This window comes from Carica papaya, chromosome 2 (genome assembly GCF_054855325.1).
Source record: "Carica papaya isolate Zhongbai chromosome 2, ASM5485532v1, whole genome shotgun sequence".
In the NCBI taxonomy this organism is placed as follows: Eukaryota; Viridiplantae; Streptophyta; class Magnoliopsida; order Brassicales; family Caricaceae; genus Carica; species Carica papaya.
The window spans coordinates 29,836,611-29,859,290 of NC_142310.1; the positions used below are offsets into that span (position 1 = coordinate 29,836,611).

The 22,680-nt window shown below is 30.5% G+C and overlaps 1 protein-coding gene across 3 annotated transcripts; it reads right to left on the reverse strand.

Moving 5' to 3' along the window:
• Positions 1-1,798: 1,798 nt before the first annotated feature.
• Positions 1,799-6,370, reverse strand: LOC110823752 (protein indeterminate-domain 4, chloroplastic-like). Of its 3 annotated transcripts, none has more exons than XM_022054216.2 (4): positions 6,036-6,370; positions 5,603-5,815; positions 4,857-5,253; positions 1,799-3,203 (listed from the first exon to the last, which is right to left on the reverse strand). In XM_022054216.2, the coding sequence occupies exons 2-4, from the start codon at positions 5,757-5,759 to the stop codon at positions 1,925-1,927; spliced, it is 1,833 nt and encodes a 610-aa protein (XP_021909908.1). In that variant the 5' UTR covers positions 5,760-5,815; positions 6,036-6,370; the 3' UTR covers positions 1,799-1,924. The 3 variants fall into 3 exon arrangements, with proteins under 3 accessions (XP_021909908.1, XP_021909909.1, XP_021909907.1); XM_022054217.2 differs by having other exon boundaries at positions 5,603-5,839; XM_022054215.2 differs by having other exon boundaries at positions 5,603-5,931.
• Between the last annotated feature and the right edge of the window lie 16,310 nt (positions 6,371-22,680).

Sequence of the window (22,680 nt, forward strand, 5' to 3'; positions counted from 1 at the left end):
TCTATAACAGTACTTGGTTTTTAAAATTTCATATCTTCTTCAATTCTACTCTAAATTATATAATCTTAGAGTTATAATCTTAGTAGCCAAAATTTAACTAGAAGAATCATACAAATTTTTTTGCAACATCAAATTTTCATAATTTTGTAATTTCATCAATTCTAATTTAAATAATAAAATTTTGGTGTCTATAAAATGATTAGAATGTGTGAAGTTATAAATAAAATAGATTGATATTAGATACTTGACAAATAAAATAAAAAAATGTAGCCAACATACTACTACCACACATATTCCTTTTTTAATTTGCATAAACATAATTTTCTTTTTAATTTTTAATTTCTATGTTTGAATGTCACATAATATAATTCTAATTTTAGAGTTTAAGATATTTATATTCTTAAAGCAGAATCCTCTTATTCTTTTCTTATCTTTTTTTTCTTCTTCTCTCTTTTTATGGTTTTAGAGATTGTTTAAGTAAACTCTAACAATTAACTTATATATATATATATAATTTTTTTCTATAATTTACAAAAAGTGTAATTCATACTAAATTATAAAATAAAATAAATTTTCTTAAACCTATAACTAAATAGTAATTTTTTGGGCCGGAGTGATAGTCAAAATGTATAAAGAAAATCAATGTGTGTGTGCGTGTATGTATATATAATTATATACGAGAAATGTGAAGAGATTAGCCAATTTGTCGTGAAAATCAAAAGTTTGACAAATTTGTCGTGAAATAATTATTTAAGAAAATAATATTCAATTATGGTAAACCCCTTAAATTAAGCAAATTATATTATATTGATTTTTAAAGTTGGTATTAATTATAAATAAATAAATAAATAAATTTAAAAAAATGTTTGGATTAGGTATTAGGTAGCCGAACAAATTCTTCTCCAAATTAATAAACAAATCTGATATCCTTCCTTCTCTAATCTTGATTAAAATATTATTATGATTAATTAACTAAAAATGAATATTTAAGCAACTTGGCCTGAAGAACATAATTTAGAAAAATAATTAAAATTAAAAGAACTTCACTTATCGACTTTGTGTTGGAATGTAGTCAGCAGGCGAAGATTCTTACAGAGCCACTGGGTTTTCCTGCTTTTGACATTCTACTCCACTCGCTTACCTCATTTTCTTATTATATATATATATTTATATTCTCATAACAGCCCTAAAAGTACCGCGAGACTTCAACCAAACTTATTTTAAAATAATTAGTCCACATGCTTCTATTTTTTTAAAAGGCAAAAAAAATTCAACAATAACATGGATTTATGGACGTTTTGTCGTTCTCCTTATCCTACTATCTGCCATAAATTATTGAATATAATATATATTGTGTAAAATATTATTTTATATATGCATGCAACTGACCAGTACGTGTAAGTAACATAGAATTCTATCTTGAAATATTTTTGTACACGTGCGAATCACACTCTATATATTGTTTTTGTCGTCGTCTTTTTTCAATACGTACAGATATTATATGGGAAAATAACCACATATATATACACTTACAAAGATGTCTATTTACTACAAGCATGTAGACAAATTACGACAACAAGCAGCTGAGATGTATCCAAAAATTAATCCAGCCTTAAATGTGGTGATATAATAATCCAAACTAAAGTAATTACCAATCACTATTTAACTGAATGGCCAGTGTATATGCTTCTCTAAGAAGGGATTACGAGTTTAAATCAAGTTATATTGTTCAAAAATATTTTGTATTTTGTTATGTTTGATACCTATATATTATAATAAATATATGCATTAAACTCAGAAAAAAAAAACTGAAATTAGAAGTGGACTGAAAAATTCATCAACTTACAATATAATCCATGTTCCATATCTAAAAACTACTATGCCAACTTCTGTTTCACTCATGTCAACACGTTTCTCTTCGTCACTAGTGCAGTTTTGTTCTCCCAAAAGCTTGAGTTGGTTGCTGTGAATTAGACTTGGCAGCTTCTTGTTCCAACGAGCTCATGTTCATCCCCAGTTGTTGTTGGTGCTGCTGCTGATCTCTATGCGAGAACCCACCACTAATATTTCTTACAACTCCTCCGACGCCAAGAAAATCCAACGTCAACTTATCAGAACCGGCAAGATTTTGGTGAAGCTTTGCCTCGTCCACGCCGCCAAAGTTTGACATCCCACCGCCGGCGGAGAAGCTGACAAAGCTATGATCCTGTCCCTGTCTTCCTCCTCCTCCTCCTCCGCTGCCGCTGCCGAAGATGGTCGACCCTCCATTTACGAGAGAATTCATAAGTCCTTGGAGATTGGTGTCATTGTCGATTTGTGATCTCAGGCTTTGATCTGTATTGCTCCCAAAATTTCCGCCAAAGTTGGTGGGCATGATTGATCGGTCTGGTTTACCAGCAGTTGAGGAAGAGCCGCCGCCGCTCAAGCCTCGTAGCAGGGTTGATGTACTGTTGCTACTCGTAGTTGAACCCATTTGCGCGGCTTTCTGAAGCAATGCCGTGGCTGACATATGTGGGGAAATGGCTTCATGTTGCACTGAGCTTGTATAGAGGGAGGAGAGACCGGAACCGGAGTGATCACCAAGGTTATTAGAGAAGATGGAGGTAGTCCCTTGGCTGCCATTGTTGCCATTGTTAAACTGGTTAGCTCCAAGGAAGCCAGAATTCTGGAGGTTGGTGGTGTTGGTGTTTTCACTGTTGGTTATGCTGCTAGTTGAGCTATTGTTGGAAAAGAAGCCAAGGTTAAAGAGATTAGCAGATGAAGGAGAGTTCGTTGTGTTGCTTTGAAGATCAGGAAGTTGCATCAGACCATGAATTGGCTTGTTTTGAAAAGATACCACGCCATGCTGATCTTGAATCAAGCCTTGGTTTGCATCTTGCAAGAAGAATGCGGCCGCAGAAGGTGGCAGATTTGGCTGTAAAGAAGAAGGGTTTGTAGACGTTGGATTAATGAGGTGCTCAAATTTTGGTCCACCACCAGTAGTAGTACTTCCCAGCCTTAAAATGTTAGCCGCTGAAGGGACGCTGTTTGGGTCTTGCAAGGAGGAAATCTGAGAATTATTACTAACTTGAGTTAAGCCTAAGCTCATGTGATTGTTTCCGTACAAATGGTGAGTGGCCAGTGTGTTTAAGCTGGTTGGGTGTCTTGCACTCTCCTGAGCCAGAGCGTCGCAGAAAGCTCGATGGGTGATGAAGCTATCCCGTCTGCGACAAATATATACATGTATACACCAAACCAAACTGTTAGATCACACAAACTTTCTCTCCTACAAATTAAATGCCAAAATGATATGTCAAGAAATAAAGTTGACGAGACATAGATGATGTTTACTCAGCCAGTGTCAAAAAAGGAGAACTAAGGAGTGTTTGTAAAGATAAATATTAACTTAAACCCGACTGAAGTACTACATTATGTCAACATTTTAAATTATGTCATGTCTTGTTTGCAGCGCCTGGCTAGAATAGTATAAACATATGCCATCTATATATATATAGTTTTTGTAGTTAATTTGGTGGATAAAGTCGTGTGATCATATACATGTGTGCGTGAGAGAGTTTGAGCAATCCACTTCTTTTAATTGTTTAGGAAACAAGAATAGTATAAAATATGCAAATTAATCTGTGAAGTTGCAGAGAATCATCCTAAAGAGAAAGACGTTACACTATTTTAATCATGGGTTACAATCCCAGGAAATTGAAAAGGGAAACGAGGAAAGGGGAAAATCAACTTTATTTACTGTCACAACGTAAATATCAATCAATGGAATTTAAAATTAAAAAGACCAGGTCAGTAAATAGGAAAGAAGTAATAAAATTTAATTTCCAAAAGAATGTATGTAGAAGCAGCTGGTCAATAATTTATAGCAGGTGAAGCAGAAAATGGAGAAAAATTAACACAAAAAGTGACATTTTGAGGAGAATCCATTGGATTAATAAATGAAGTAGTGCTTGCTAGTTTTATGAAAAACCAGAATCCCCATCGTACATTAATGCAAAACCCATGAATGGTTGTGTCATTCTTTGAGAGAATTATTTCCATAACCATGAAAGTCACCAATTAATCACCAAATTTTTAGATAAAAAAAGAACACCAGCTATCTCATCAATCAATGCTGTGAAAACCCATGAGAGACTCCTGCCTTACTTTCAGAAATCATCAGAAAGGACTGTAAAACACTTTTTCCAAGATGAAAAAAAAAAAGTTTTATGCTGCAACAAGGAGAATTACCCAGTTACTGTTGTTGAGAGTGAGAGAGAGAGAGAGAGAGAGAAAGAGAAACAGAGAAAGCATCTTAGCCCCACAAACCCTAACGTTTCATGGGAAGGAGCACCTGCAAGCAGCTAAGCCAACCCAGAAGAAAACAAACGCAGTAAAGATATACAACTCACATGCGAACAAATTCAGTAACAATATCATTCTTGGCACTGTGTATCTACTAACACGTGAATAGGAAAGTTATAAAGGGCGATGTTACCGAGGTAAAAGAACCAAACCTGAACCTGTATTTTTTTTTTTTTAAAAAAAGAAAATCTCCTTCCTTTTGCTTTCCGTTTGAGGACTCATGAAACTCCAATGGCAGATTTACATATCATTCACGTGCAAGCAGTAGGAAAATTTGAAAGACGTCTCAGAAATTGAGTTTAAAAGATCTAATCTATAAGTTATTATCTGAAAAAGGAGAAAGAAATGAAAAAAGACCCTTAGAACCCTTCTCTTTTTCTCTCAAACTATCAGTTCTTACAATCTTTTATCTCTGTCAACTTTCCATGGATAACGGACTAATAATTATGCCAATCATAATGCAGGTAGTTAATTGGTTTTTCTCCTTTTCTCATTGGATTAAACTAATTAATTACCTTGAGAAGAGAGTGCCACAATCGCATCTGTACTCTCTGGTGCCGCAAGTTTTAGAATGAGCCTTCCAGTCGGATTGAACAGCATAGCGCTTAGAGCACTTTTCGCACTTCCATTTCTTCTCGCCATGTTTTCTAGAGTAGTGCTTTTTGATGCCAGTAAGGTCGCCAAGAGCACGAGAAGGGTCATGGTGGACGCATGTGGGTTCAGGGCATAAATAAACCTTTCTCTTCACCTCTTTTGTAGTCTTCTGCTTTAGCTTCCAGGGCAGGTTGTGTCCTCTTCTGTGGAGCTGTAAGTTTTGTTCCCTTTGAAACCCTTTGTTGCACACCTCACATATGAACCTGTTTGTTGCCATTAGCGTCTTGGGAGATAGTGCTATCACTTCTGCATCTGGATCTGTTACATAAACGCCAAAAAGAAACCCACATAACAAAACAGGAATCTTTATTTTAATAAAAGAAAAGAAAGAAGAAGAAGAAGGTGGTTGTTAAAGCTTTGAAGATGACAATTAGGTGAAGAGAAAATGGACAAGAAAAGAAAAAGATCCTCTAGACCAAAAGAAAAACAAAAACAAAAAGATGAAAACCCTATTGAAATTTGAAATTAGGGTTTCATTTGAGGAAATCTGTTGAGGGATTGAAGCAAAAGCAAGGAATAAAAGAAGGGAAAGTTTTATGAAATTTACTCATAAAATTAATACAAGATATATGTATATGATATGTATACATAAGTAAGAGGTACTTGCTTGGATTTCCAGGTTGATTTCTCTTCTTCTTTGGAGGTGCTGTGTTTGGAACAGTGGAGGAAACAGTTGTAGATGAATGTTGTTGAACTTGTATCATCTGGTTTTGGTTGTCTTCTCCGGCTACGAAAAACGGTGCGGATGATGAGGCGGCAGCCATCTTACTTTTTACTCTCTTTCTTCCTTAGCTTTTATTGTTCTTGTTTTCTTCTTTGCCTCTTGAGCAAACAACCAAATCAACTTCTCAAAAATCAGCCAAAATTAAACAACTTACAAATCAAACTTTAAGCTTTTCTAGGGTATTTTATCGTATCCGAGTAGCTGAAAATCAGCTAAAAGAAAAAACAAGAGAAAAAATAAAAGACCCATATGTTACAAGGCAAAGAGAGATAGACAAACAGATAGATATATGTATATATAGATTTATATATGTTACCTTGAAAAATCTGGAGATGCAAACCCAGAAAGAACCAAGAAGAAGCACTTAACACAAAACCCAGAAAGAACCAAGCGGAAAGTATATAAGGGGACAGCAACAATCCGGAGTAAAAGAGAAGGAAACAATCAACCCTATAAGACCTATCTTGCTCTCTCTCCTCTCTTTCTCAGTAGTACTTCTCTTGTTGTTTCTTTTTTTTTTTTTTTTTAAAGTTTTAAAAAATTAAACTTCTCAGTCCTCTCTGTTCCTCAATCATTAAATGTCATCATATGCATACACAGCACACACATACATGTCCATCCACACCCATATGCTCATCTCTCTATCTCTCTCTCTCTCTCTCTCTCTCTCTCTCTCTCTCTCTCTATGTGTGTGTGTTTGGTTATATTTGTGTATATAAATATTTTCCTATATACATACATATATCCTTTATAATTAGCAATTTGTAGTGTAGTGTAGTGTAGTGTATAAATGAAATTTACAAGAGAAGAGAAAGATATGGAAAAGTAATTGACGGGAAAATTGTGTCACTATTGATGCAGTGAAAAGTGTCCTTGTGCGGCGAGGGAAGAATGGGGTGGTGGGGGGGGAGGGGCCACCGACCTGTGACCTGTAGGGGATACCCTCTCCCCATCTCTCCTTCTCTTATTTCGTATCTTGTTACCAGCGTCAAGACAAGTCTCATTTTCGTCATCCATACTTTCACTTTCTTCATATTGCTTTTACTCTCACTTATTAATCTCTATTTATTTAACAACTCCTTATTCTTTTTATCAATAAATTTTATCTCACTAATCACTTATTCTCTATTTAATTCAACCCCAGTATATGGAAATATGATCTAACTGTTTAATTTAAATATGTTTCTTAGTTTATTCGGAGGTAAGAGAAGATTAAAAAAACTCAATAGTTATTAACTTAAGGTGAATCCGAGATTCAATGATTTTTTAATTTTTTTCACTTTTAGGACATTGAAGACATAATATTTTTTAGTATAAATTTATATATTTAATTGTCTATATATATATATATAAATGATAATTACAACTTTTGACAAGAACAAACTAGATAGAAGTATGTCAACGAAAGGATTGGTGATGTCGTAACTTATTACGAGATAAATGTGGTAAAACTCCACTCAGGTTTTATTTGGTAATTTATGAAGCTCTAGCTGGCTAGTTCATTCAAATATTATGGATTATTTTTTTTTAATGTACTATAAGAAAATGTGTCAGTGTATGTAATATATATATATATATAGATATAACTTTTATTGCTCTCCATTGATTAATTCATCGATAAATTACTAGATCAGTTTGTTTGTTTTACACAAAAGTAACAGAAATAGTACTGCATGTAGAAATTTATATCCCGCAAAAGTAGAGGAATTAAGAAAGAATGCAGCTCCCGAACAACATAATGAAAATTTAGCTTACCAAGAGCTCCATTCGTAAGAGAATGTGCTCCTAAATTGCAAGATCCAGGAATCCAAGATATAAAGCATACATTGAATGCATTAGCAAAAGAAATAAAGTCATCAATAATTAGACAAAGTTTAGTAACAATCCTGCAAATTACTTGTGAATAAATTCCAAAAAGACATATTTAAGAACCATAAAATTTTTTGATTCATTGGTAAATCTATTTTAATTTTCTATCAACCACTAATTAAAGATCTGGGATCATAGACATGATTAAAGTTAAATTGTTTGATGTTCAATTGCATCATGATACTCTTTCTATCATTGTAGTTAATACAAAAGAAATTTCAAGACGGATAGCTAGAATTTTTTTTTTTTAATATAAAACATTCATGTTAGATAAAAAAATTGGAGCCTCCTTTTTATTGGAAACAGAAAAATGGTTATTTCAAATAACATTTTTTTCGAATGTTGAACTGATGATCTAAGTATAAAGTATGAAGAATTCTTTGGATTGAAGAAAAAGACTTTGCTCGCAATTATCTATTCTGAAATATTCAAACATTAGATAGATAGATAAAGACGTAGGCATTTATGAAATATGTCAAGAGCCCATTAATAAGAAGGGTGAGATAAAACTTGAACCCAATTCCTACAGTAATGACTATAAACGTAATTGAAATTTCAGAGGAATTGTGCATTTGTGTATTGATAAAATTATTAACTATTTTTTAAAACTCAATATTTACTGGTTGAATCATATAGGTAAAAGAAACTATGAACTGAAAAAGAAGAACTTAACCAATCCATGAGTAAATATTTCTTAGTAGTATCATTAGATTGTGTAACTTTCTTAATATATCCAGATACGAGATTTGAGCATAAAATGAAAAGTTTTGAAGTTACAAACATAATTATTAAATCTTTAGTACCACATAGAAACATTCCTTTTATAATATGAATAATAAAAACTCTATTACAATAATTTCTATACTCAATGTACTCTAATGATAAAAGAATACAAAGAGTTAGAAACATAGTAAAAATGAGAAATAAAAAGATTTTGTTGAAATTTTTTGTTTAAATTTTTTTAAAAAAAGTTAATCTTAAGTTCTTTTCTTTATCAGAACAGTAGGACTGTTATATTCATTGTTAAACTTGTTGAAGATATGAAATACAACCAAGGGATATCTTTTTTACAAGAGGTTAAATCGATCATCAGAAAAAGCATTAGGGGAATAATTATGATACATTTGAGAAAAATAAAATTTCCATAAAAGAGAAACAAATGAAAGGCTTTCATAAAAACTCTTGTAGAATTGAGAATGAAGTCTTCATTCTAACCATATCAAATCATGAATTAGTAACTATATATAGTAAATAGATTTATTAATGAATCATAAAATACTATGATTCTTAAATATGATTTTTTTTTTTAATTTATTCAAAAGTAATTTACTGGATTGTGCATCATTTCTTTTCTTAGTGCTAGCGAATGCAACTGTTATATACAACTTATTCTTGAAATAAACAATTCATACACACTCCCTTTCCAAAAAAGATCAATACACCAAGGGCTATACTTAAATTTATTGGATTTCTTGGTAATATACTGGTATTAAACTCAAAACTCTTGTTATATGGCTAGTGACCCAAGAAAATGAAAGAATTGGTAAAATATTTCATAGAATCTCTTATTACAGATAGACTAAAAAAATAATGGAATTTTTTTTATTGTATCATTTATTTATTCTATTACAATTTCAACTATTTATGTGAGTCAATTCTTTCTCTTGTACTTAGAAAAAATCTTCTAAATGCTCTAAAATCCACATTGAATATTGATTGAATTGTCTCACGATGTTTTAAACCTAATTCATGCACCGCTTTAATGGGTGACCAACCCAACCTTGAAATATACTACAATCCTAGGTGATGAAAATTTGATATCAAGATGTTAAACATTCTTATCGATTTGAGCTCTTGAGGAAGATCAGCTATCCCTATATTAACTTTTATCCGTTGAGCAACAATCATTCCACCCTTATTGTCAGTTCACTGAGACCGATCTTTATCCTTGTTCGACAAGTGGATCTTGTAGTTAAACATTCTAACCTTTGCACTCGAGTGCAAATCTCCGTCCAGCCCAAGGATACATTTTTATCAATCTATTATTATAATTTTTATGCTTTATATAAAAAATAATAATGACGATCAAATGAAAAAACACAAACTTTGTAATAAGAAAATGTCTATTTTTCTCTTAAAGTACCAAGCTAGAGTACACTTAGGGTAGGGGAATTTCCAGTAGACCATTGAATGATAAAATAACCTTACTAGCTTGATACTGACACTGAGAGACAAAGGTTATAAGAATGAATGAGGATTTCATACCACAATAGTCCTAGCCATAAACGATAAATGGTAGAAACTGTGCATATCAGCTCGTTCCATGTTATAGTTAATGAGATATATATCCTGTTTAGGGAGTGCATTCCCAAGAATGAAACTCAAAAGAATTTACAAGGGTCCACGTAAGCAGTGTAGCATGTGATTTAATTTAATGCAAAATGAAGAATTTATAGGCTTAACATTCTGTGAATCCTCTTGAAAGAGAGGGGTGCCTTTGGGAATGTGAACATAAGCGGTGCATGGTTGTCATCAACTCATGCTATAAAGTCTTGAGTTAAGTCCCGCAATGATCACAACTTTTGTATTTAGTTGCCACCATTGAGTTTGGAACCCTAATTATGCTACCGATGATAAGTCGAAGGAAAGTGAGGATGATGTCAAGTCATCATGCCCCTTATAGCTTAGGCGACACATACATTACAATGGTCAGGACAAATGGTTGTAATCCCATAAGGGTGAGCTAACATAAACATTCTATCCTCAATTTGGATTGTTGGTTGCAACTCCTTTGCATGAAGCTAGAATATTTAGTAATCACTGATAAACCATATGGTGGTGAATTCGTTCCTAGACTTTGTGCACACCATCTGTCACTACCTATGGAAGATGCTTATGTCTAAAGTCATTACCTTAACCACAATGAAGGAGATGTTGAAGATAGGGCTAGCATTTGGATTGGAGTCTTAACAAGGTATCCATATTTGAAGATGCAACTAGATCACCTCTTTTTAAGGGATAGCTAATGTTTATTCGGTATTTTAGTTTGACATTATGCCATGATCTTATTATCTTAAGTCAAAACAAGTTGATAAAATTTCTTTTCAAAATATGTATATTTTATGGTAACTGTGTTGAATATTATCCAAAAAATTATTTATCAATAACAAAAGGATATGAACTTTCCATTTATAATTTTTGCAAATTGAATTATGATTAAATTGATTTAGTCGTTAATCCCTAAAATGGACTATGTAATGTACTTTATCTATTGGGAGACATTTTACCATAGATTTATATTATATCAATCTACCCTCGTGTGATTCTTGTTTGTGATTTTATTTGAAAAATATTTTAAAAGGACTTCACATTCTTTAGAAAGCACATCTACAAAGCTATGCATCCTTCAATGAGGAGTTTAGGGTAGGTGATGAGATGTAGGTTTGCAAGTAACTTAGCTCCAACTCCTTTAAGAGCCCTAACCTAGATTGACCTTTCTTTTGTTCAAAGCACAAGCTCTCATCATTTTCTATGTCAGTATTAGAGACAGACACAAGCTGTAATATTCGAAAATTTCTCAATTGTTCTATTTTATATATGATATGAAGATTGTGTATGCACATATGTATAAGAAAATATTGTAAAGATATAAAAAGGAAGATTAGGGTAAGAAAAAACCTTGATTCATATCGATGATGGAAAATCAACCTTAAGGGAGAAAATGTTTCTCAATACGAAAATACTTGGAATTTACAGGTGAAATTTAAGGATTGACAAATAAACATAAAAAAGAAAATGGCATGGAGAGAAAAAATTTTGTAGAAGAAAAATTGGGAGTTAAAAATAGAAACTTGAGAGGAGAGAAAATCCTCCATGAGAGAATTTTTCTCTCAGGTATGCTTCTTTTTTGGAGTTTTGCCCTAACTAGGTGGTAGGAGATGATTGGATGATGCTAGGACTAACTAAGAAGGTGCCTAACATGAAGTTAACAAAAAAAAGGAAAAAGATGAAAGGTCGAAAGTTGAGGAAGAGAAAGAGTGAACAAAAATCGTGAGTTGAGGGAGAAAAATAAAGAAACTTTTGGGTAGATTTTGGAGAAATATTTAAAGAGAAATGAAGAGCAAGAAAGAAGAAAGAAAAAAGAAAGCAATTGAAACCCAATTTCGAGGAGAAAAGAGACTAAATCCGAGAAAGCTACAAGGTAAGAAATTATGATTTTTGATGTTTAATTTTGTATATTTTTATAGTTTCAGTTTAGATAGTAAGTATGGTAATTTTTGGAAGAAAGATATAGACCTAAATTACCCCTAGTTTATGCCTAAAATTTGATACTTGAATATGTAGTTATGTCGCCAAAACAGAAGGAAGGTTTGGACGAATTTTGGATAATTTTTCTAAGATGTAAGGTAAATGGTTATTATTGTATTATGAGCATGGATCTTGTAAATAGGTATTATTAACTTGAATTTTATAAACGAATATTATGACAAAATTAAATATATAATTATTTTATGAATATTTGAAAAATATTAAAATACATAATTTTGAAATAATTAAGTTTTGAGAGTAAATTAAGTGTGATTATGCTTTTGTTTTCGAAAAATAAATTTTGATTATGTTCATCATCTATTATGGGGGGAGTCCAGTATTATCGACACTTTATTTCCATTTATATTATAGTAGGTGTTTGTTGTAATCATTTATACTTATGGAGGGAGTTCGTTATGCCCATATACACGTGTATTTGGGAGTTAAGCCTTATCGGCAACCTGTGCCTATGCATGATATTGCTCGATGTATATATGTTATGTCCTTCATAATAATGATGAAATTAGGGTTCATTGTACAATATAGCATTGTGACTCTGATTTATGAAAATATATGATATATTTTATATGAATTTTAAAATTATTATAATGTCTTTGCTAATATACTGCATGATGAAATGTTATGATACCATAGTATACTATTTACTAAAATTATGAATCTCACCCCTCGTATCACTCTTTCAGATACTGAGAGTACCACTAACGTATAATAGGTAGCACGGGAGGCAAGTTTTGAGACCATGCTCTAGTAAAAAGATCAAGACTGGAGAGGTTAATGATTTATTTTTCCAAGTACTATAATGATGAAATATTATAGCCTCGTTAATATTACAATTATTGTACATATTTAAAGGATGTGCAAATGTTATTGTGTCTTTGTAAATAATAATATTTTGTTATTTATAAAAGAATATGCTTCGATCATGCATAAGAGAAGGGTATGACACAAACTCTTTTGTAGGGCTCAAGAAAAATTAGGCCTCTTTCACTTGGAATCCTTTTAACTGAGCCTTTAACAAAAGATAGATGAGTTTTGTTTAGGGTCCTTTAGTTTATTTTCATACACTGCGGTTGAGCGTGGTGAGCCTGAGCCCACAAAGAGAATGACATATTCAAATTTAAATTTGCATTTTCCTCCTACGTAAAAGCACTTCTCTCCATACTTTTAGGCATGATTGTCGATGGCATACTCATTTCTTCCTCCCTCCCATCTAATGCATTTATAGCTGTCACTCACTTTTCCCTTCGTTCTCATTCTTTTTGGACTTTTAATCATCATGGAGTTCAAAACTGCAAGCATCTCTGAGAGTCCAGGGATAATGGAGTACCATTTATAGGGGCAAATCATAAGGTATCTACATATGCTAGATTTCAACGTTCGCTCCATTTTGTAGTCATAGTCATTATCACAAAGAGCACAAGCCGTCAAAGTATGCCCCTTGCACCTACATGTAAAACAAAGTAGTGCTAGGCATTCGTACTAAAATCTCATCCAATAATGAATCCCTTAAAATTAAATGACACTACCATAAGGTAATGGGACTCTAACATCAACGAAAACTCGCACATACAAGAAGGGTGAAGCACCACCCAACATATCGCGATCCATCAGGATAACCAAGCCCATTTTTTTTATCCATGCTTCCTCCCCTCAATTGCAATCATCTTAGAATTTATTGTTGGGGTAAAATACATTTTGTCTCTATAATTTTTTATCTTTCTATTTGGTTCTTACCTTGATTTTGTATTAAATTAGTAATTATACTTTCGAATAATATTCGAATTAGTCTCTCTCCGTCAGCAGTTTAAACATGTGACATTATTTAGTTAGTTGAATTTTATATCACATATCATGTATCATTTGACTTAACACTAACGTAGTATATATTTGATTTTTTTTTTTTTTTGTATTTAACCTTTGCCAGAGCAACTTAACATGTTTGAATAAAAATAACATTCTAATTCTAAATTAAATTAGATATTTTGTGATTTCTTTATGATAAATGAGAATGCTAATTCATAACTTAAATCTAACGTGAATATTTATAATTCATATAACTATAGATAAAACATGTAAATAATTATGACTGAAATAACAATGAAAGAGCTGCAAGGATCAAATTCCGAGAAAAAAATAATAATAATGATAGTAATAGTAATAATGTATATTATAAACTAAAAAGGAATATGATGGAGCAAAGGGACAAGCAGAAAATGGCAAAATGAGCGGCTTGTAGACGTGTGATGTCGTTGTTTTGTTGAGATGCCGGCAACGCTTCTTCCACACCCATATGGGACCCGACTCTGCCTCCTTCTCACAAGAACCCCTATCTAATTTCATTTTCATTCGCCATGTCAAACAGGGAATTTTTGTAAACCGCAGGAAAATAACATTATTATACTTAATAATAATAACATTATTGTTATTAAAAAGCACATGTGAAGTCGATCCTCACTTCACATGTAAATGTAAATCTATTGCTATATATATTATGTTATTTTTAGGTAGTTGTTGCTCGCTCTATGCTACCCTTTATTGTCAGCCAGCTTATACATATATATATATATATATATATATATATATACATTTCAGTCCAATTTGAGTTGTATATATTAATCCTTTGAATTTGAATTTGAATTTAGATTTTTAATTTTGATAGGCTATTAAGAATTCAGATTAGCTAGCTTTCAATCTTGACCATTGGCACATACCAAATTAAAGAGCTTGTTTAGTATTAAATTATCAAGTACTAGGAACCAGCATATTTATTGTGAATCCAGATTAGTAGTTAGGAACCTATTAATTAATAATAATGTATGGTAGTTGACTGCCTTGATATAAATATACTTTTTTAAAAAAAAAAAGTGAAAAGTTGATAAATTTTATTAATTATTTCATATATATAATCGTAGTAAAACCTACTAACGGGAACACAAAATGATACATAGAGTAATTCAAAAAAAAAAGTAACAATCATTCAGTCAAAAAATAATTATTTTCTCATTATAAAAATATGGAGATTACTAATTATTATGAATATGAATTTTTAAAGTTCATTACTATTTTTATTTTATTTTGATAATAACTAGATATTTATAATATATTATGTCTCGAAAAGCTTTTAATTAATATAATTATCCTTCAAAAAATTAATCAAACATTAATTTCAAAATTTTCCTAATCATTTAGCTAATAAGAAAAAATCTATTAGCAAAATTAAATAAAATGATCTACTTCATATATTGATTTAGTTTACAACTACATCTTACAAATATTTAATTATTAGTTATTAAATTCCTTATGGTGGTTTTAATATTTTTTGTCATAAAACTTTGTGGATAAAAAGGCTTCTTTGTGGATAACAGACCTTATGAGGAATTCCATTCAAGAGAATTATGTATGAAATAGTCGAGACAAATTCATGAACTAATGCTACCCATCGAAACTGAAACTCGTTTTTAAATAAAATCTTTTCTAAAGTGTCTATCCAACATATCATAGGTCTTACTCATATCAAGCTCTAATGTTAAAAGTGACATTTTATCTCGTGTCTTATTTCTAAGAGGATGAAACAATTCAAATATAATAAGTGCATTATTAGTTCTGCAATAACTTTGAGCAAAAATTTGATGGAGACTTGTGAATAAAATACTAAAGTATGATTTTAGTAAATAGCCAATTATTAGTTACAAAGTGCAATAACTATATTTTAGAAACTAATAGATCTTAAATCACTTCAACTCATAGGTGACTTTACTTTGATATATGAGAACTAGTAAATATACACTTAGAATATCACAACATTTATTTGTTATTAAGAATATTTAAAATGACATACTTTCACTACATATACTTTTTAAAGAAATGAAGAGCATATCATTATGAATAAGTGTTCTGAAGGATATATCTATTTAAGAGATACCAATATATCATTTTCCAAATATAAAACAATTAAGGCAAAACATCTCGTCTATAACTTTTTTGTTATACCTTTCAAGATGGTCTTTATCAAAAATACCAATTAAAAGAAATATAGAGCTAAAATAACTTATCATAATTTTAGCAACAATTTGTAACCCTTGTCTTTTATTATTTGAATTCTACCTCACTCTCTTCTTGTTTGCTTTTACATGAAATGAAGGCATATTTTTTACTCCTAATGTATAACCAAATGATTCTTTAAAGTTAGTCGATATTAATTCTTCTTAAGCTAACAATCTTGCAATTGCAAATTTATATTTCTCTCTCATTCAACAATTATCTCCAACTTGTTAATAACCTGTAAAGTTGATATCTCTTCTCTGATTATCATAATATTATTACTAATTTCAGGGACAAAATTATTTCTATTCTATTTTTTTAATGCATCTTTAGACTTTAGTAATTTTCTAACTAAAATCACATGTGAGTCAGTTAATTTATAACCTTCAAGCTTCATTGATAACACTTCTGCATTGATCATCCTAAATCTATATAGATGGGAATCGTAGCAGTTTCCTCCCCTTAAAACGATCTTTGTATTTATTATAAAAAGAAAGCAAAATATGCGTATGATCATAAACCAATTTGAGGAGAGCTTGAATTTATAATCAAAGAACATATGTTTCCAAGACCTGGTCTCAAGGACTTGTCCTATCATTGAATGTTACAAGCTCCTCTTTATCCATTTGACCATGTATTTTTCAAACATAAAAAGGCAATATTATACAAAGGACACTCGTGGATGGCTAATCTTAATTGATTAATACACTTAAAAGTTATTGGTAAACCCCTTAATTTTTCAGGCTTGTAAAGAACTTTATTAAAATCATCACACGACCATGACAAAGAATAAGCACCCTTCAACCTAACAAGATTCTAAGCTTACTTCTATTAAAATGTTTTGGCCATTCATACATCAATACAAAGCTTTATATTTTCTCATCCTTTTGTTGAGTAGAGACATTTATATGGTTAAGAGAAATAAAGATAGGATTCACTATCCATTTATCTGTCGAAATAAGGATGAGGCCCCTTTTCGTTATTGGTGTATTACTTAAATTATTTATCTATGGTGATACGATAAATATTCTCAAAAATGAAAATTTATATTTCCAATTTTATTAATAAAATTTATTGAATGAGTAAATTTTTTATTTAGTAATTGAAATCCAAACCTTATATTAGATATGAAAAAACTTTTATGGCTTCAAATCTTTAGAAATACTGAAGTATTGATCACTTGAAGTGAATAGACTCTTAGTATGTTTATTTATCATAGGTGAAATATAAAATTCTAAAACATGGCAAAATTAATTACGAACTTAGTATATATAACTATACATTATTTTTTAGATGATGCAAGGAGAAGATTTAAACTCAAATCATCGACCTTATAATATGAATTTCGTGTCATCTAAACTACATAAATTTATCATTTATATGTTATTGTTATTAAATATTCTGATTTTTTTAAAAAAATAATAAAAAATTAAACTCGAATTTGAGTTGTTAAAATTACAATAAGAGTATAATGTTATTTGATATAAACGTTCTAACTTAAATATTATAGTTTTTACTAAAATTCTAATATATATATATATATATATTTTTTTTTTTTTTGGGTGTAAAGTATAGTCTAAAAGTTTATTAATATTATAAGGAATAAATTTCTCAATAATAAAAGACCAAATATTATTTGGTCTTAGTAAAAGGGAGCATATATTATATGACATTTGATTTTTTTATATATATATAAATAATTATTACATATTATAACTTAAGAGAGAGAATGTTGATATATATTTAATTATTTTGGGACATGGTGTGAATACAATAATATGCTGAGTTCTGAAAAATATATATGGATAATTGACAATATGCATGTCCAAATGAGATATGACAACAAACATTGTGGGAAGGGAATGTCATTCTCACAATTTCACAAATTAAATTAACAAAACAAATAAGCATGTGCCAATTGAGAATGATTGATACTGATAGGACCAACTATATTCATGCACAGTCTTTAATCTACCCTTCCTAGCCCTAGCTCTTCTCTACACGAACTGCCGCAATATATATATATATATATATATATTATATATACACACAGAGAGACATATATGTAATTAATCTATTACCTTGGATTCCAAAAAGAAAAGATCTTGTTTGCTTTGTGTAAGATAGCTGTTCTTGCAAATTGCAGATTCTTTTCAATTATCAATTTCGCGATACTTACTGAATTTTCTCCCGCTGTCAATGTAAAATAATTAGATTCTAACAATTATAAAATAATTAAGTAACTAAGAATTTTGTTTTTATTTTAATTATTAAGTACTTTAAATTATTGTTAATTAATAATTATTGTAAGAATGTTGAATTGGAGGATTCCACGTAGGTGTCTACTGTATCAAATTTTGAATTTAATTCTTGATTATTGCAAATTTAACATTCATACTCTATTTTTAATGTCTAGATATCTTTATAAATAGAATTATGATATATTGTATGTATAAAAGTCTCTAACCAAAAAGAGTTTGAGGGATTATAATGGTAATGCCATGTGCATCTAATTTTCAAAGAAGATCATAATTGCAAAGTCAAATTGTGTAAGAATTGTTGACCATGAAAGAAATCTTGTTTTTTTTTTTTTTTTATGAACAAAAGAGTTAGTTTGATTTATACACATTTGATGTACGCTTTATACAAATTAGTCCTCCATTAATGGTATAAAATTAATATTATATATTTGCTTATATACTTACATAAGTAAAAATAAGAAATAAACCCATTTGAACTGAAGATACGAAAATTTAAAAAAATAATAATAATAATAATAATGTAGCAAAACAGAAGAGAGTCGTAGTTTTTCCCCTTTTTTGTTTTCGTTGCATTCATTATTATTGAGTTGATATAACTCCGATAACACAGTTTATATACATGACATTATGATAGTGGGAAAAGAAAAAAAAGAAATCAAAATAAAAATCATAGCACATAAATTAGTACTTTCACACACACACACATATATATATATATATATACTGGAGAGAATTTTGGGGGTGGCAAGGACAACAGGTACAGGGACGTGAAGTCCTGAAAACTTACATAAGGGCAATATGGCAATTAGCTAGATTGGGTGGTTAGACCAAAATCAGTATTTTTGACATGAAATGACCAACAAGTCCCTGTCAAGTTGACCAATGAGGGGAAACTATTTTGACCCCACTGGAAAAATCATGACCGCTTGATGAGATATTCCTGTTGGACCCACCAAACATATTTTAGGACATGGGTCCTACAAATGTGGTGGGACCCAGTTTTCTAAAAAGGACCCTTTGGTTTCCCCTCTGGAACTTACATACACATGGCTTTAAATTTTCCTAATTAGGGTATAGTAGTGTATTGGGTGAGGGTTTTGGGTATATAAATTATGTTAGAGATAAAAAAAGGAAAGGGCTATTTATAAGTCACTGAGGTTGACAGAGGAAACACCCAAAGAGTTTGGCTTTTCAAGAAACTAACAACATTGTCTTTTTCTTTTTTGTAAAATAGTCAACACTATGTGTGAGGACCAAAAAAATTTTAAAAGAAAAAGAAAAAAACACAGTTCGATTTGGTGAGGAGTGTAAAGGAAACTACAAATAACATGAAGTTTCCTTTGCAGGTGAGAACAAACAACTATACTCTCATAACTTCATCCTTTTTATTCAAGAGTTTCTTTTGTGGGAAAAAGTGTTTCTTTGAAGCATCCTTCGATTACATGTTCATAATAAATTGTATGCATTCGATTTTTCCCTCCTTCCTTTTCCTCCTCCCTCACCTTTCCTTTTCTATATGGATGTATTCTCATCTTCAATCATTCTCTCTTATAATGCAGAGGCAGCATGTGATGTGTGCCCCCTTTTTTCATGTACACATATCATAGCATTAACATATTATATGTATATATATATGTACATGTATATATATGTATATATGTGCATGCATGCATGTAGTCATATATATATATATATATATATATAATGTCACTATCAGCCCCCCTCCTTTCATGTACACATATCTTATATATAATTTATATGTGCATGCATGCATGCATGCACTCATGTGTGTATATATATAATATCGTTTTCAGCAGTTCTAAAAAATTTTAACCTTCAAATAAGTACATCATATTTCCCCATTGAAATCACAATCTCTTTTATAGAAACTGATATACTAATTATTTAGTTAAATAATGATTGGTAACATATTACTAATGTGAGAAAAATTTAATAGTGAATGATCACTTAAGAGATACTGACCATAAAAATTTTATAAATTATCATAGTAATGTTAATAACAATAATAATTATAATATCATGTTTCTCATTTTTCTTTATATACAACCTGAGGCAATAGTTATATATTCAACATAATTATTGTCATCTTGAATTATCTGCAATTTTGATTATAGCAAAAGGCCGAATGGAGTCAGGCTGGCTGGCCCATCTTAAAAATGGGTCCCCTAAAACCCAAATCCCAATTCATACATCTCAAGTAGTGGCATTTCCATGTGCTTATACATCTATTGTCTAAATAAATTCACACTGATATGCCACTTTGGTAAAATTCATCATAATTTTACATGGTAAGCTTGTTGGATCATGACATGGTAAGCATGATATTATTACCTGTATTATACACACACACACATATCTATATATATACATGTTTGTGAATATGAGTTGAATAATGAAAATGAGAGTACAATTATGATGCACTGAACTGGGGATGAAATCTACTAATTATGGATGACAAGAAAATATCTCATGGATTTGGTCCATATGTTAAGTTGTTTTCTTGTTTTTCAATTCAAGTTTAATGTAATTTTTTGCTCAACTATTAGCGTTAGAATAATTTGTCTACAATTTTGTACTAAATGATTTTTATTTTTATTCTGGGTTTGACTTGTTCAACCAAAATTTAGGTCTCTAGATCACTTTTACCAAATTAATTTGTAAGTTATTTGTAATGGTTTATTTTATAAATACGTACATGAATATGTACATCATGGCAGCAACAAGATACAAGGAAATTTTTTCAAAATAATTTTTGTTTGGTAATAAGCATGCATTAATTGAAGCACTCAAAAGGACCACACCTGGTCCCCTTGAGTAACCCAAGCAAATGATTGTTTAAGCTACCAATCTATTTGTATTAATGAGACTAGGGTAGGTTTTGAGATGGAGAAAGAAACACACTAACGATTTTTAATTCTTCAATGTGTAGTGAATTCATTTGCATGCATTTATCTATAGCCAGCCTATGTTGCATTGACTGAATCACATAAATTGCTCATATATATATATGTATGTATGTATGTATACATGTTGTACCTGTACTCATGCTTCATGAAAGTTGAAAAAAGATATTTGCAAGAAAGGAGTGGGTACTCTTTTGGTTCTGAGAACACTTCCAGAAACATTCGTGAGAGATAAAGTTAGACACTTTGATAAACAAGAATTGTGTATAAAATTTGTGAAAATAGTAAAAATTCTCAAGTAGTGGCTTCCGGAGATAATGTTGGCGCACAATTGGTGATCCAACCTCTATAAATCGGTTTTGCGTTCTCTCTTCCTCTATCTCTTATATAATTACTTGTCTTTATTGCTACAGTGTTGCATCCATTAAAAGTGTGTAAAAATGATTCACATACTTCACATAATTTCCATTGTTTAAGTAAATTGAAAAGGTTTGGTTATAACATTAAATTGAAAATTTGCTAAAAAGTTGGTAAAAAAAAATTCACCCCAAGTCATATTGCCATTTGAAACATGTTTTATAAGGACTAACTCCTTTTTCTATGCATTATAGTCTCCGCTAGTAAGTATTTATCTCACTTGATTGCTTTCTCAAAGATCTCCTTCGATATAAATAAAATCATGTTAGATTGGTATTAGTATGGATATAACAAAATAATTCTATTAGATCTAATGTACATACTCGATTTAACAGGCATAAGTATCTTGTATCATAATTAAAAAAATTTATATCTAAAATCTTCAATATTCTTTCATTATATCTACTATTTAAACATAATAGTATCACTTGTTTTTATTAAAAAACTAAAAAAAATCCCATAAACGAAAGAAAGAGAGGGATTAAACAAGATGAAAAGGTATCTATCAAAAAAGATCATTTTCCTTCTCTTTGTTTTTGAAAGAAATGGAGGATCTGGACAAAATCGATGAAATAGAAGAGATCATAGTAAATTAAAAGATAAAAAATAACAATGATGAATTTATCTTCAAAATTCAATAAAACTAAAGCAAAAGATTCTTCTTACATTAGTATGTTATAATAAATTTAAAAAATAGTAAATTAATAAAAAAAAATTAACACACATCAAATATAATATTAGATAAGAAGAAATGCAACTTCCCCCAACATATTTTTTGTCTTCTCGTATAATGAAATTAGTACTAGCTACCCCATTTATAATTCCATCAATTATTCGTCTATTAAAAAAATGAGTTAGTTCAGCTAATCCTCTTATACCTCTAGTTAAATGAAAAGTATTTATGCAATCACGATTATACAACTAATCATATATAAATTAAGTTTAGGACAATAGATCTTAAATCTTGCCTTACTTATATCCAGAGAGACATTAAAATTGGCAACGCCTTCCATTGAAGAAGATTGTGGTTAATGAATTAGTAATGACTATTATTCTAATTGATGAAGAGGATTTGGTCGTTCATACCCTTAATAACCTTAGAAATGAATAAAAGAGAATA